This window comes from Lethenteron reissneri, chromosome 57 (assembly GCF_015708825.2).
Source record: "Lethenteron reissneri isolate LAM-NWPU_2019-01 chromosome 57, ASM1570882v1, whole genome shotgun sequence".
Classification (NCBI taxonomy): domain Eukaryota; kingdom Metazoa; phylum Chordata; class Hyperoartia; order Petromyzontiformes; family Petromyzontidae; genus Lethenteron; species Lethenteron reissneri.
In genome coordinates, this window is record NC_083835.1 from 4,270,854 (window position 1) to 4,288,156 (window position 17,303).

Consider the following 17,303-nt stretch of genomic DNA (forward strand, 5'->3'; position numbering starts at 1 on the left):
AAAATAAACACAGCTCAGTGTGGTGTCCAGTTTTTAAAAGGACTAGGAAGAATTGCCACGCGTAAGAGTGGATTCCGAAACGCTACTCCCGCGTGCGTTTTTCCCCGGACGTCGATCACCGTGCCGTAATAACGTTATTGTTCACCAGTGACGACGGTATTACGTCACGAGATGACATCACGCGTGATCATCTCATCAAAAGGGGCGTTTGTACGACGTCATCACCGTGGCTTAAAGGGATGATTAATTTAATGCTGGGTTTTTTTCTATCACGAAGTTTTGCAAAACCCATTGGAACACCCATTGATCAAATACAATTTTATTTTTATTTGATCACCTTTATGAGATTTTGCATAGCGCCCCCCCAACCCTCCACCTCCTATAGACCGATAGACAGAGCTCATCCATTAACGCCTTCAACTTTCGTTTGAAGGCGTTAGAAACTGTTCAAAATCAGCCGTGGTGTCTCGCGTCTGGCTCGTTTGCCGCCGTGGCAAGGCACTCGCCTCACAGATCTGGATCAAAGGTCGACCCAGCCCATCATCATCATCATCCCCTCTGGGGCCAATAAAGTGAGGGAGCAGCACACTGCGTTCGGTTGCCCTGCTGCATACCGACAGGGCTGACCGCCGCCAACCGTCCGAACGAGGAATTTCCACCCATGATGAAGGCAAGCGTTTCTTCAATGTGGACTTTGTGGAAATTAATAAAATGTTTCTTTACAATGCACGCGGAGGGCTAATGCGTGAGCCAACCAACAGGGTGCGTGCGTGCGTGCCAATCCGGAATGGAAACATCTCTTTGTGCGTTGGCAGCGGTACCGGCTCTTTTTGGCTGCACTCCTGCTCCCTTAACTTACATCGAATCAATGTTCTAAAAAAGAATGTATCTAAACGTCCTCACAGCGCAAGGCGATGTGCTCACTCTACTTAGCTCATAATGTGACAAATGAAGCACAATCCTGACACCACCGCGCTTACCAAGTCCCGTCAGCGCGTTTATCCCTTAACCACAACCGGTTGCCGGGGGCACCACCGCCAGATGCCCTCATGCGCTCATCCTGGGTGTGCCGTTTGTTGCTGGCTGCACGGACGGCCGTTTCGGGCCTTTTTGAGGGTGGGTGAAGGGGGGGGGGTTGTGCCAGGCAACCGTGAGAGAGAGAACAATAAAAAAAACTACAGATAATCTAGATCTTGATTAGAAGCTTTCATGACTGCAGGAATCCATACTCTTTGGTTCTTTCGGTAAAGTCACGTAGAAAGAGAATAAATTAAATAAGTTAAATAATAATATTATTATTTAATTTCTTTTCTTTCTAAGTGACTTTCCCGAAAGAACCAAAGAGTAATAGATGATCTCTCTTCAACTTTTCCCTGTTTTTCACAGTCTTTGTCCGGTGTTATGCCAGGGTTTATCAGTCCGTGTTATCAAAATGAGGATATTATTTCTACTGGAGAAATCCGATGAGTTATAAAGTTATTTTTCACAGATGTCACAGTAGGGGCGTTGTAAGAACGTTACAGCAACAAACAGTACAAAGATTAAAGTAGTGCAAAGTACAAGAAGGCTAACCAAATCACCCAAACACACACACAAAACCATCCCCACTGAGGTATTAAATTATTTTTCTCAAGCGAACTATCCATAAATAATGTAGACATTTATAGCGCCAAAATAGTCCAAATAATCTCAATGCATTTTTCTAAATGTGGTAGGAAAAACCAGAGGACCCGGAGATGAATCCACGTGACCACGGGGAGAGAGAGAGACACGCAAACTCAATTTATACAGGCGTCAGGGTTGGGATCGAACCCCTGACTTTCGGCCAAAAATTAGAGCTCATCAAAGCTGTAATCCTATTAATCTTGGGTCATCCTTTCCTTCTCTCATGCCCTCCCAACCACTGCAGCTTTCATCTTCTTGGTTCTTTCGGTAAAGTCACGTAGAAGGGAAATAATAAAATAATAAAAATAAAACATAATAAAATACAATTCTCACGACGTTTCGGCCACAACGCAAGCAGCCATCCTCAGGTGAAGACCAGGTCTGCTTGCGTTGTGGCCGAAACGTCGTGAGAATTATTTTATGTTTTATTTTTATTATTTTATTATTTCCCTTCTACGTGACTTTACCGAAAGAACCAAGAAGATGAATCCCTGCAGTCACGAAAGCTTTAAATCGAAATTTACACTGCAGCTTTCTTTTATCCACGACTTGTCAACGATGCTTCCAGTTCTTCCCGCCGAGTCTTAGCGCTTTAAAAACTACTTTGAACAATTGCTTCACTCCGCTCCGAACGCCGTCGAGTAAGCCAAAAGCGTCTTCGCGTTGCGCCGTCGTCGTCACACCGAGCCAGTGGTGGAAATTCCACATTCCTGTGGCGGGGACATTGTATATCCATAAGTAAACCACTGCTAACTTACCGCAAATGATCAACCACAGGGTTGGGGCCCAGACCAAGATTTCAACTGCTGATTGTGAGCCAAGCGATCTTGTCACAGCGCCACATGGCCAGACACTGTCCATACAGGCATTTGTAAATCCAAAAATAATAATACTTTCATTTTAGATGTAGCGTCATTCATGCCAACAGCATCCCACAACGCTATACATTAATTTTATATACAAGGACCAAATCCCATATACAGTAATCCCTCGCCACTTCGCGGTTCAAGATTCGCGGCCTCAGTGCATCGCGAATTTTTCGAACTGATTTAAAGGCCTCATTATACCTGTGCAGTAACACCATCATCATCATCATTCATCATCACATTCATCGAACTGCACAGGTCTGTCATCGTCGTCATTGTCATCGTCATCGTCGTCATTACTGGAGTCAAGTCTCAAGATACTACTGTCATTGGTGAGTGTAGAACACCATAATACGTATCGTATGAGAGAGAGAGAGAGTGAATGTATAATATTAAGGTTTTATAATTAAATAGATTTAAGTAAAATATATATATGAAGTATAAATATACATATTTGAAACATTCTGGTACCCACACACACATATACGGAAATTCCTAGGGGGCCAATCCTACTTCGCGGATTTTCACCTATCGCGAGGGGTTCCGGTCCCCATTAACCGCGATAAACGAGGGATCACTGTATACTCGGTTGGCTACGTACGGCGTGAAAGAATTCCAACACACATACACACACACGTACATACCAAGCAATTGAAAACCCTACTACCGAGCAAAATAAAAAAACGAATACGCAAATTAAAGAAATGGCACCAAAACAAAAAGCACAAACTACAAAGTTATCACAACAAATGCTGGACAAAAGCTTCCCCCACGCCGATTCGGCTCATGGGGGTGTGTTGGTCATACTTCCCCAGACAGGTCAGTGTGGGTTGGTGAAAGGGGGAAGATGGGATGTTAGAGATCGCTCGCTCCCGATGTTCACGGTGACCAGGCAATCGAACTCAATGTCGCCTGGATTCGTAACACAACCAATCCGCTGCACCATCGCTCCATTATCAGAATCAGAAAATTTATACTGGAAGAATCCAATGAGCTAAAAAGATATTTTTCAACGATGTCCAGTAGGGCACGGAGTAAGAATGTTACAACAGTACAACAACACGATGGTAGTACAAAGTACAAGAAAGGTAATCAAATCACCCAAACGCATGCAAATACAAACTAAACTATCCCCATCCTACCAGCCAAAGCCCACTGAGGTATGAACTTATTTCCCAGAAGCGACCTGGCCACAAATGATAGCTCAACAAAGTGGCCCATCGTTTGGACATTTATAGCACCTAAAACAGTCGAAATAATCACAATGTTTCTAGATGTGGAGGGGAAAACTGGAGGACCAGCAGGAAAAAATCCAAGCGACCGCGGGGAGAGAGACACGCAAACTCCCTGGCCTCCTGCAAGATGTGCATTCCTTTGAAATGTAAAAAAGAAAATCCGTGAAAGCTTCGATGAGTTTTGTTCACTGTAAACGGAAGTAAAATCTGAAGGGTGTCTTGTATGTATCGGGCAGGAGACCTACTTGGATGACCCCAAGATTTGTGTGCTTGCAAGAGACCGAGACATGTGCTCTCGGAACAAATCAACAAACAAAAAAAGCATGGCACACCCCAATTGAATGCCGCGCAGAAGAGGAAAAAAAAGTAATTTTCTTGTGTAAGTCTTCACTTTTATTCCAAGTAAAAAAAATAGGCCTACAAATCCCCGAAGCTCATTGTGTTTCATCTGTGCCGTGACCTGCCTAGTTTCTTTTCAAACTGGTAGAGGGTTTATAGCCGCCCCTGTGTGTGCACTTGGCTTAAAGCCACGGAGAAGAAAAAAACTAAACTTAGAGCTGAGGCCAGGCAGACTGGCTGGCTGGTCCGTAAAGAGAAGTGTGTCAAAGGTGAGCCACACAGCAATGCAATGCTAGCACATTCCTGCCAATCCACGGCCACCCTGACTGAACTGGAAAGCCAGTGGAGGACAACAGTTAATAAATTAGGCAAAAAAAATTTTATCAATGCGCACACTATTGTTTGCACTCAAAAGTAGAAAATACGTCATTTTGATCCACAAAAATTCATCAAATTTGATGTGCTGATGAAAAATGGGTGGCTTCCTTTCGATGGGTTTAATTGTCTCCATGCAAGCCAGTCGATTTTATTCAGCACATAAAATTTGAATAATTCGGGGGTCAAAATATTTTTATTTATACTTTTGAGCGCAAATAAAAGTGTGTGTGCATTAAAAAAACTTGTTTTCTTACCTACATTTGAATGTTAATCTTGTAAAAAAATATTTGTATATTTACATATTCATTCTAAGATCTCAATCCAGACAATTATTATAGTCTGGATAATTCTAACATAATTGATATTGTGCAATAAAAAGTTAAGTAAAAAAAAACACACAGAGGCCCAGGATCGGCAGAGACCTGCACCGGTTCTTGAAATGAAATCTTGAATCATCACGAGAAACGATGATGACAAGTCCACGTACAAAATTTCAACATAATAATTCAAATGTATAACGTGCATTCTATCCTCGGATCCCAATGCGCAATGCATGCAAAGCAGGAAACAAAAGCAGAACCAGTGACAACAAACTAAACTAACGAGGGAAGGCCACTTTAAAGAGATGGGTTTTTTAAGCAGACTACAGTAAAACCTTGGAATGCGAGCAACTTGGTCTGCGAGTGTTTTGCAAGACAAGCAAAATTTTAAAATAAATATTAATTTGATAAACGAGCGAGGTCTTGCAATACGAGTAATACGTGTATACGCTTTGTCTGCCGAGCGTCACGTGATCACAACTGATATACGAGTGCTTTAGATTACAAACACGTGTCCGGAATGAATTATGCTCGCAATCCAAGGTTTTACTGTAGAATATATCTACCGTCTCTGATTGCCTGATTTCAAAGTGGGTGCCACGCTAACACAAGCAGACAACAACAGGGCAAGTTAAATAAAAGTGTTCAATAAAAAAAGCCTCGGTGCCGATGATAGCTCGAACGATCCCTCTCGCTCCAACGCGGCCTGCGATTTACGCCGCTAACGGCCAGGGAGTGTCGGGCAACCAAAGTAACAACGGTGGACATTTTTTTCGTTCGAATTCGGGTAAAAACGAAAAAAAACATTCCACGAGACGGTGGTGGTCCTCAATAAAACAACGTCACGCTGCGGTCTTTAAAGAACTACCGCCTGCGGCTCCGGCGGTAGGTTGGCCACCCCTGAACCGCGGAATTACTCAACCTCCCTGTTGCCGACTCGCAGGGAACATGCCCGATGTTCTCACATCTCGGCAGCCAAGCCCCCCCGCATTATGTGCTTGTGTGCGCGACAGCGAGGGCATAACAGGTTAAATTTCGATTTAAAGCTTTCGTGACTGCAGGGATTCATCTTCTTGGTTCTTTCGGTAAAGTCACGTAGAATGGAAATAATAAAATATTAAAAATAAACACATAATAAAATAATTCTCACGACGTTTCGGCCACAACGCAAGCAGCCGTCCTGCTGCCGAAACGTCGTGAGAATTATTTTATTATGTGTTTATTTTTATTATTTTATTATTAATACCATTCTACGTGACTTTACCGAAAGAGCCAAGAAGAGGCATAACAGGTGTTATAGGGCACGGAGAGACGTGTGGGGGGGGGGGCATCGGAGGGCAGTGCAACGAAATCCGTCGTTGCACTGCGCTTCAAATGCTCGCGCGTCTATGCTCGTCGTTCTTGGCCAGCCTACTAAAAAAACCAGCGTGGCGAAGTATGGTCAATTTACCGCCACGACCCACGGGATCGTGGGGTGGGGGGTGGGGAGGAGACCTTCATCCAGCAGCGGATTGACACGCAACAAAAAGGAACCGTTAATCTACACGCACATTCATTAAACTGCGGCGCGTAAGCCGCTCTCCGTTGAACAAGCGCACGCAACAAGCCTGTTGTAACTATTGAGCCAATCAAGAAAGAAATATTTCAATCCTCCAGAAGACGACAGGGATAATAAAGCGGGCGTCGTACAATGGTCCCCATTCACACGGGCTCACGGCGGCAATGCAATGGGTCTGTGGCAATCCCACGCAGGGCGATCGTGCCATCGCTGACGTGTCGGCCAACCATAGGCCGAAGCTGCCCTCGGAGATGCATCGTGCAGCTTCGTGATAAATTCCAGTTCACGTCGGAGAGCAACGGCCACCTTGAGCAGCAACGTTTCTTGACCTACTTCAGCGAAGTGTCATCAAGCAGGACAGCGGAGGGGCCGGTGGGGGGGGTCTGTGTGGATGCAGCTTGGCGCCGGATGATTATCCGATGGGAGGATTTTTTGTTCCTGGTGACACCACCGATGGGTCAGGACGAATCGCTGTGAGGCACAATGCGAGACGCCCCTCGACTCTGCCGACGAGACCCACGAAGGTCAAAACCCGGGCCCACCGTTGCACGCGCGAAAATATATGCGGAGACAGAACAGAGTTCTGCTTTCATTAAATAGATACACGATAGACTGGAGTTGTTCCAATGCGTGTGTGTGTGACCGTCTAGTCCGCAGACTTCCCAAGGTCGTGACAGGCAACTGAAACAAAGCTCTCACAGAGCTAAATAGTCTGCTGCGGTAGTTGCCTGTGCCCTTGAAAGTACTTGAAGTACACGAAACTGAAGAAGGGTCATCACCCGAAACATTATCCGACTGCGCACGTTTCTATTATGGGGGCGGTGCGATCAGCGACGACGGCTGATGATGGCGAGGTGTTATCGGTCTGCGCTCTGCCCTGTGCAACTGGAATTCGCTCTCTTGCAGACAAACTGGTGGAGTGGCGGCATTGATTATAATCGATCCCTCGTGTGTGTGTGTGCGCGTGCGTGAGACTTGGTTCCCCGAAAGCCTGCCGAGAGCGAAAGTGGTCAGATTTTGACCAACGCAGAAGCAACAACTGTATTGGGTTGTCTGTGCCTGCGAACGTGTAGGTCCCAAGGTCATAGGGTCGAACAACTAAATGATATTTGCAGAAACTCAGAATAAAAACAATAATTCACTTGGCCTTTTTGTAAATTCACGGCCGAGCGAAGGGCTCCTGACAGCGTGCCAGGTCGTAAGGGCGATTTGACCATTCTTCAACTTGCTGGTCAAGTGTGGATTGGTTAAGATGGGGAGCACAGATACAGCGGCATAGAAGTACAACACAACAATGGATTTTTCTGCAACGCCCTCTGCTGTCCACGATGTAATCAGCCTATAACAACCCGCTGCACTTATATAAATACTCACCCGTCCAAGTAAAATCGAGGCTTAACCCTTGCAGGGCTTCTGGGATCTGATGCATGCTGGGTAATTTGGTCATGGGTCAAACAAACAACGTATAAAACATGTGAAATCATTTATTCTCACATACATTTGTCGATGCGCATATCGACACTGATGAACGGAAATGTTGCTATCACCCATAATATCATTATTTTACAGTTTTCATGTAAGAACTGGCAGTACGAATAATGCACTTTTCCCCCCCGAGGGCATATTCGGTGTGGAGTACACTGCAAAACGTACATATTTATTAAAAAACAATATTTATAGTACTTTGCCATGGAAAGCCTCACAAGGTTTACTACGTACATGTCCATCTGGCATTCTTAGTCAATGTTTTTAAGCAGCAGCAGCAGCATTTGTTCAAGGAGCAAATCTTGGACGAGTTTCAACTTTTCAGTCCCCTATTGTTTTGTAGCTTTTTTTGCAAGTGGCATGAAACCAGATTGCCCCTAAGAAAACAACCCAGACGAGGAAGGAACACTGCAGCTCCACACAAACGTGTGAGCAACCCGTACTTTGCCGAACTGCATCCTAAAGATACTTTGTGCGAGCTGTATCCAACACATGGTTTCGGCTTGACTTACCAATCCCGCAATTCCAAGTTGCTGGCATGCACCCTTCCACACCGTAACGTCATCTTCAGCTCCTCGGTAAACGTCGTTAAGACCCGATGTGTGCTTGCAGGGAATGCGTTATTTTATTGCTATATTGCTAGTCTAAATTTATCTCTGCCCAAACCGACAGCAGCCGATATTTTTTGTTATTATTACAAATCACGGCTTCTATCATCGCATGGTGATAATAACACATTCCTGCGGAGGGAGCTGGTAGGAACGTTGGGTTGCTCGCTTAATGGCCAGGGTCAACGGCGGCGTGGTGTATTCCGCAAATATGGCCGACTGTGAGGGCGGGCACAAGCCGGCGTGAGTAGGTTAAACGTTGAGTTTTATAAGGGCACCACGGGGTGACCAGCCCCTCCCCACCCAGCCCCACCCCTACCACCCCCCACCCAGCCCCACCCAGCCCCTCCCCACCCTCCCCACCCAGCCACTCCCCCACCCCTCCCATTTTTTGATGCACGACGGACGGACACAATAATCCCCTGTGGGCTGGTGTAACCAGGAGGTTCCTACCAGTAACAATAACACAATACCGCACAGCTATTCCTCGTTTAACGCGGTTGATGCGTTCCTGGCGAGTGCCGTGTTAAGCGAGGAATTGCCGAGTCACCGAATCACGTTTGCGTTATAAAAATCGGCCCGCAGTCATCCCGTGGCGGGACCAAGAAGTGAGATGAAGGTACCCCGCCACGTTACTGTATCATTCCGCGTTACTGCATCACCGTCCCGCTCAGCCGCGCAGCTCTAGAAAGTAGTTCGTCGTCGACTGCTGAGAAACCGCGATATAACGGTGCGCGGGCTTCACGTTATAACAGTGCGTGCGTTACGCATTATAGTGGCACACGTTCAGCGTTATAACGGTGCGCACGTCACACGTAGTGCAAAAAGTGTCCCCTTCACAGAAGAACCGCGTGAAAGCGAAGACGCGTTATAGTGTGAACACCGGCGCAGCGTTAAGCGAGGAACTACCGCATACGCAAACAAAGCGGACGTGGAAGGGTTGGCAGACTGCGTCACAATAGGCAGGAACAATTGCAGGCAGGAAAACCTCATTGCTCTATGGGCCCTTTCCCCAAAAATGTTAAGTTTCGTTTGAAATAATAATAATAAACACACAGATGCCACAGGGTGTGCCCAATTGGCAGTGCTTCTCTCCCTGCCAATTTATTGGGAGGCTGCTTCAATCCCCAGTCCTTGAATGTGCTAAGAACACACCTACATATTTTCGACGACCCGGCCGCAACACACGGATCAACTTCTTGTCTGTGCGTTTAGTTTGTTGTCATCCCACCCCCGGCACCTCCCAATTAACGTGGTTGGCTACGTACGTACGGTGGCGAAAGACGTTCAACATACATACACACACACATTCGACTGTAACAATTTCCCGATTTGGAAACTCTGGAAGACAAAAGTCACCTGGGCTCACGTGAGACAGAAAGCTACACAGAAGCCGATCCCAAGAGGATTCTAGAGCCACCAAGACAGCAGCCAACAAGAATGGGGCCCCCCTTTAATCACTAATTAAGCGGCACTAAAGTACGTTGCGTAACTGCTACCTGTCACGCAACTAAAGCCTAAACTTTGTGCTTGTGCTGAAACTAACTCTACAGCTGCTGCCTGTAGGAATGGCTCCGCGTCATGATTATTATGCTTACCAGAGCTGCCAACAAAGTAGCTAAGCTGGCATGTACAGAAGTCCCCTAAAACCTAATCTGACTGGCACAAAGGTAAGCACACGGTGCCAGCGATGACTGACCTCTAAAAGCCTTGACATCGATCCAAACTACGCAGCAGCGTCCGCCAACAGACTTTCCAACAGGCTTTTACGAGGCGGTGCAGCGATTCGCACCGCACTTAATATTCTAGGCCTCACCTACAGGCCAGCAGACGAACTGACAAGAAATACTTTTAAACTCCGATTCACCAGCTGCTTCCAGGCAACGTTCAATATCAACCCATGCTACTGGCACCTGGCAGCCCCATGCATGCATCCTACGACTATCTTCAAGGGCCATTAATACGAGAAGTAACTCTTGCAGCAGCAGCAGGGATGACAGCTGCTGGTCAAGACTGGTGACGGAATGATAGCCAAAGGAGAAAAGACATCTAAGAGGACACCCACTGCAGAGAAGCAGCAATGATTATCACCTTGAACAGGAGTGAGACAGACTGCTGCTGATGGCAGCAAGGCGAGCAGGCCAATGCACGTAGCGCTAGCGAAGCCATTTAAACTTAAATCTTCCCGTCGACAAGTCCTCTTGCACCACGAATTATGTGCGTCCTGAACTTCTTTCGCACCGTACGTCACCAACCGTGCTAATCCGAGGTGATCACGCAGACCATCGGGGGCTATGTGACCCATACTCCACCAAACCTGGTCTGTGCGGGTTGAGTGAAGGCAGGCAGCATAGGAGGACGCGAGGGCATACGAGCCAAGACCCACACAAATGGAGCTTGCTGCAGCTCGGCACACAGATTGTTTTGCACGCCACGTAACGCCGCCACAGCCCGGGACGACCTGACATGCACGTCGATTGCCCATCCAAGCACAAGTCAGGCTCAAACACCCCGCACAGCTTCCGACATGTGACTGGGTCTGGGCACAATCCGGCAAACCGGGCGAATGGATGACAGGAAAACATTCAACCTCACTGTGTGTGTGTGCGCGTGTGTAAACGGAGACCTTTAAACCACATAAAAAACATTCCCTGCAGCATGCGAATCAAACACAAGGACACCCCAATGCATGTACAAAAATCACCACCGCCACCAAAAGTACGTCCAGGCACATGCACCCAGTCACACGTACAAAGAGCTCCCATGCAGCCTAACACGCAGGGGGCAAGTGCAATAATGTTATATTGTCCAGCACCTTTTAAACACCTGGACGGCACACGAGGTTGGATGAGTGGGTGGATGGGTGAGTGGATGGGTGCGTGGATGGATGGGTGCGTGGATGGGAGGGTGCGTGGATGGGAGGGTGCGTGGATGGGAGGGTGCGTGGATGGGTGGGTGCGTGAGTGGGTGGGTGCGTGAGTAGATGAATGGGTGGGTGAGTGAATGGGTGTGTGGGTAGGTGAGTGAGTGGAAGGGTGAGTGGGTGGGTGGATGGGTGGGTGGGTGAGTGGGTGGGTGGGTGGGTGAGTGGGTGGGTGGGTGGGTGAGTGGGTGGGTGGGTGAGTGAGTGGGTGGGTGAGTGAGTGGGTGGGTGGGTGGGTGAGTGGGTGGGTGAGTGAGTGGAGGGTGAGTGAGTGGAGGGTGAGTGAGTGGAAGGTGAGTGAGTGAGTGAGTGGGTGAGTGAGTGAGTGGGTGAGTGAGTGAGTGGGTGAGTGAGTGGGTGAGTGGGTGAGTGAGTGGGTGAGTGAGTGGAAGGGTGAGTGAGTGGAAGGGCGAGTGAGTTGAAGGGTTGAGTGCGTGAGTGAGTGGAAGGGTGAGTGAGTGGAAGGGTGAGTGGGTGGGTAGGTGAGTGAGTGGGTGGGTGAGTGGGTGGGTGAGTGAGTGAGTGGGTGAGTGAGTGGGTGAGTGAGTGGAAGGGTAAGTGAGTGGAAGGGTGAGTGAGTGGAAGGGTGAGTGAGTGGAAGGGTGAGTGAGTGAGTGGGTGAGTGAGTGGGTGAGTGGGTGAGTGAGTGAGTGGGTGAGTGAGTGGGTGAGTGGGTGAGTGAGTGGGTGAGTGGCCAGAACCACGCCCCAGGTGGCCTTTCATCTCTCCCAAGTGCTGGATTTACACCCCCCCCCCCCCACCAACCCCCCCCCCCCCGGTACTAATCTAGGGCTGAGCGGACCTAGATGACCACGCAGCACCGGGCCGGATATCGCAACTCGCAACTTCGTTATCCGTGGCCAGCAATATGAATGCCGGGGTCGCCGGGTGCACAAAAACCACGGTGCCAAATCTGCCCGCAACAAATATTACCACAAAGTGTACACACAAACACGACCAAGGAGACACAGGCCGGCCCCAGTTCAGATTTAAATCACCGGGTTGCCGGGTTCATGGCGCAGCTGATAACCACCATCGCTTCCCCATAACCCTACACGCACACAAAGACAAAGGATCGCCTACCCCTATAAAGGCTGTAATAGACTGTAGGGGCAAGTGCTGTTAGCGAGCACCTATGAAAGGCGGCACGGCACACGAGGGGGTGGGTGGCCTGCACCACGCCCGGCCGCCTTTGTCTCCCCAGTGGCGATGTTTACTACAAAACGCACCAGGTACTCCCCCATTAAAAAACACACTCAAGTGGCACAAGCTTATACACACACAGTGACACATGCTTATACACACACGGTGACACACTCGCTCAAACACACAGTGACACACACACCGACACTGACACACCGACACTGACACACACACACTCACTCACACACCGACATTCACACACTGACACACTAACACGCTCACACACTGACACTCACACTGACACACCGACACTGACACACCGACACTGACACACCGACACTGACACACCGACACTCACTCACACACTGACACTTACTCACACACCGACACTCACTCACTCACACACTGACACACTCACACACTGACACACTCACACACTGACACACTCACACACTCACACACTGACACTCACACACTGACACTCACACACTGACACTCACACACTGACACTCACACACCGACATCGACACATACTAATCACCGCCGCTGCTTGCTCCATATAAACGCAACACAAATCGCAATGCAACGGTAGCGACATCACCCAACACAATAATAGTGATCAGTCACCACACACAAACAAATACACACCACACAGACACACACACAGACATACACACACAGACAAACACACACACCACACACACAAACACACACACCATACACCACACACACAGACAAACACACACATAGACATACACACACACAAACACACCACACACACACCACACACAGCCAAACACACCACACGAACACACTGACAAACACACACACCACACAAACACACAGACAAACACACAGATAAACACACCACACAAACACACTGACAAACACACACACACACAGACAAACACACACACAGACAAACACGCACACCTCATACACACACACAAACAAACACACAAACACATACCACCCCACACACATACAAACAACCACACACAACCACACACAGACAAACACACCCCACTAACACACACCACCCCACAAACACACCACCCCACACACACACACACTAACACACACCACCCCACACACACACAACCACACACAGACAAACACACCCCACTAACACACACCACCCCACACACACACCACCCCACACACACACACACTAACACACACCACCCCACACACACACAACCACACACAGACAAACACACCCCACTAACACACACCACCCCACACACACACCACCCCACACACACACACACTAACACACACCACCCCACACACACACAACCACACACAGACAAACACACCCCACTAACACACACCACCCCACACACACACCACCCCACACACAACAACAACAACAACCGCCATTCGCCACTAAGTGGCGGTGACGTCACCACGATGCTTGTGCCAGGCCAAGTGCACCTTGAGGCCACGTGAAGTGTCGAAAGCCCGCTGGCAGGAGGTCACGGGGCAGACCCAGGTGCCACTGGTCGACTGACCGAGATGACCGAGATGACTGGCTGATGCACCACCTGTGCCCCCTACTGTGCCAACTTGCTGTGCTTTAGCCACCCGGCGCTCCGCTCGTTGTTGTGAGCGTCGCTCCTCCGCCCTCCGTTGTTGTTGGAGGGCGACTGCCTCCAACTGCCCAGTAGCGTCCTTCACGAGCCTCCTCCACTGAGGCCGATCTTGACACCGCTGGTACCAGTCATCGGCAAGTCCACTCAGCTCCACGTCCTCCTGTACCACATCACTCCATCTCTTCTCCAGCCCGTGCCGCGCCCGTCTAGCCCCCTCGATCCGGCCGAACAAAAGCTGTTTAGGCATGCGGTGGCTGGGCATGCGGGCTACATGACCCAGCCAACGCAGCCTTGCCTGCCGGAGGAGCTCACTGATGGGACCTTGCCCAGATCTTTCAAGGATTTGTGAGCTCCTCACACAATCCAGCCTGGTTAAACCCAGGATGGATCGTAGGCAGGCCAGCCTAAATGTTTCCAACCGGCGAAGATGCCCCACCAGGGGGGTCCACGTCTCGCAAGCGTAGAGAAGGGAGGGAATGACCGTGGCCGAGAAGACCTGAAGCTTCGTGCGGAGCGACAGACCAGGTAGCTTCCACACAGCGTTACGCAACCGATGAAAAGATATTGCCGCTCGACTGATTCGGAGTGAGACCTCTGCTGATAGACTGGAGCCGGTCATAAGCATACTGCCCAGGTATGGGAAACTCTCCACTCTCTCCACAACTGCCCCATCACCAATTGGGAGTTGTGGGGGTGGAGTGTCCGATGGTACAAAATACCCAGGCAGGTGCTTGGTTTTGGTGGGGCTGATGGTAAGGCCCCACCTCTTAGTGGCACGCTCCAGTCTCAGCAACAGCGCCTCCAACTCCTCTTCTGAATGAGCAGCTATTACCAAATCATCGGCATACATAACGTGGTTGACCAATAGGGAGCCATCCCTTGATCGCACCCGGGCGTCGATCAGCCTCCCATTATATCTGTACCAAACGGAAATTCCCCCGGTACAGCTATTGAAGGCTTCACGAACTACGCGGTCAAAATAGATGTTAAATAATGTGGGAGCCAGAGGACATCCCTGTCGCACCCCAAGGTGTACAGGGAAAGGCTCCGACTCCCGGCCACGTAGTTTTACCCGGGCCCGCTCACCATCATGAAGGTCCTTAATGATCGTGAGCAGAGGGTCAGGGACTCCGAAAGCACGAAGAACAACCCAGAGTCCAGTCCTACTGATGGTATCATAGGCCTTGACCAGGTCAATAAAGCAGAGATGTAGGTCTTTTTGGAATTCCCTACACCTCTGCTGTAGCAGACGGACAGAAAATATGGCATCTGTGCAGGACCGCCCTTTCCTGAAACCGCATTGGGGCTCCGCAAGCCCCTCCTCAGCGTGCCTAGCAAGGCGATGTTGAATAATCCTTGCCAGGACCTTACCCGGCACACTGAGGAGTGAGATGCCCCTGTAGTTGTTACAGTCTGTGCGGTCCCCCTTCTTAAAGAGGGGGACCACCAGGGCATCCTTCCAGTCCTGCGGAACCCGTCCAGTGGTCCAGACTGTTGTTATGATGTCATATAGGGCAGTCTGTGCACAAACGCCACCCTCCCTCAGCATTTCGCTTGGGAGATCATCTCTGCCCGGTGCCTTCCCTGGTCTCAGACTCCGGATCGCCCTCAGTACTTCCTCAACAGCTGGAACCTCAGCCAGCCACTCACAGGGGGTGACCTCTTCCAATATTTGAGGCACCGCAGCCTCAGCAGGGTTATCCCCACTTTGTGCCATGATGTTTTCCTGGCTGAGAGAATTTCCCTCCCCCAGGACCTCACAGAAATGCTCAGAAAATCTGCAAACCTGTTCCTGGGGGTCGGAGATTGGATCACCGTTTTTTCCTCTAATGATGGTAATAGGTGTGGCGCTGCAGGTTACTTTTTTGATGGAGTTAAATAGTGATTTGTGATCACGGGCCACACACACTAACACACACCACCCCACACACACACAACCACACACAGACAAACACACCCCACTAACACACACCACCCCACACACACACCACCCCACACACACACAAACACACACCACACGGTTTAGCAGCAGCGCCGCCGCCGCCGCGATGACCTCTCTGCAACCCTCACAGGGCACGGCTGTGCGCCACTGCCAAACTCCCCCCCACCACCACCACAGCTCCCCTCAGCACACAGAGAGAGACATTTAAAGAGTAGCGAGTTTAAACTCTTGTTTGTTGATGTTGTTGTTGTCGTTACCTTAGCGCCACTTTGAAACGCTCCTCTGCCGGCAACGCAAGTCGCGACCTGCCTCAGCACGGCGGCCGCCATCTTCAAGGGCTGGAGGCTTGTGGGAGTAGCGCGTTTTTGTGGTGATTCTCAAGGCGATCTTCTCGATTTGGTAGAGTGATTCTTATTCCGGAAGAGGTAGAGATATTTTAATTCCGGAAGAGGTAGAGAGATTTTAATTCCGGAAGAGGTAGAGAGATTCTGATTCCAGAAGAGGTAGAGAGATTCTGGTAGGAGGACCGCGTTTTTGTGATGATTCTCGCAGCGATCTTCTCGATTTGGTAGAGAGGTTCTTATTCCGGAAGAGGTAGAGAAATTCTGATTCCAGAAGAGGTAGAGAGATTCTTCTTTCGGAAGAGGTAGAGAGAGATTCTGGTGGGAGGACCGCGTTTTTGTGATGATTCTCACGGCGATCTTCTCGATTTGGTAGAGAAATTCATATTCCAGAAGAGGTAGAGTGAAGGGAAATAATACAAATAAAAAATATAAAACAATATTTTTTTTTATTCTTGCTGTGGATTTCACACCTGGTGATGATTGCTTGTGTTGCAGTCGAAACGTCGTGAGGATTTTTATTGTTTTATATTTTAATTATTTTATTATTTCCCTTCTACGTGACTTTACCGAAAGAACCAAGAATATGAATCCCTGCAGTCACGAAAGCTTTAAATCAAGATTTCGTTTCTGTTAATTCGCAGGACGATCTTCTCGATTTAGTAGAGCAGAGATTCTCATACCAGAAGAGGTGGTAACACTGCTTTCCTACACCATCCGAAAGCAGAGATTCTGGAAGAGGTAGATGACTAGATTTGAAGCTTTCGTGACTGCAAGGATTCATACTCTTAGGTTTTTTCGGTAAAATCACGTTCGTCTGTTATTCAGACTGTCTTCTCGACAGACCTGCTCTCCACCTGAGGACGGCTGCTTGCGTTGTGGCCGAAACGTCGTGAGAATTGTAT

At 48.9% G+C, this 17,303-nt stretch overlaps 2 protein-coding genes across 2 annotated transcripts in view; one reads left to right on the forward strand and one right to left on the reverse strand.

Annotated features, from left to right (window-relative positions):
• The window catches only part of LOC133357269 (succinate--CoA ligase [ADP-forming] subunit beta, mitochondrial-like), a 43,914-nt gene extending 27,456 nt beyond the window's left edge, over window positions 1-16,458 (reverse strand). Inside the window, exon 1 of the mRNA XM_061575133.1 lies at window positions 16,315-16,458. Within this exon, the coding sequence (XP_061431117.1) occupies window positions 16,315-16,386 (72 nt within the window). The 5' untranslated portion in view covers window positions 16,387-16,458. The remainder of the gene's footprint in view (window positions 1-16,314) is intronic.
• Window positions 1-17,303, forward strand: part of LOC133357260 (guanine nucleotide exchange factor DBS-like) — a 408,695-nt gene that overhangs the window by 247,685 nt on the left and 143,707 nt on the right. The gene's annotated exons all lie outside the window — the stretch shown is intronic.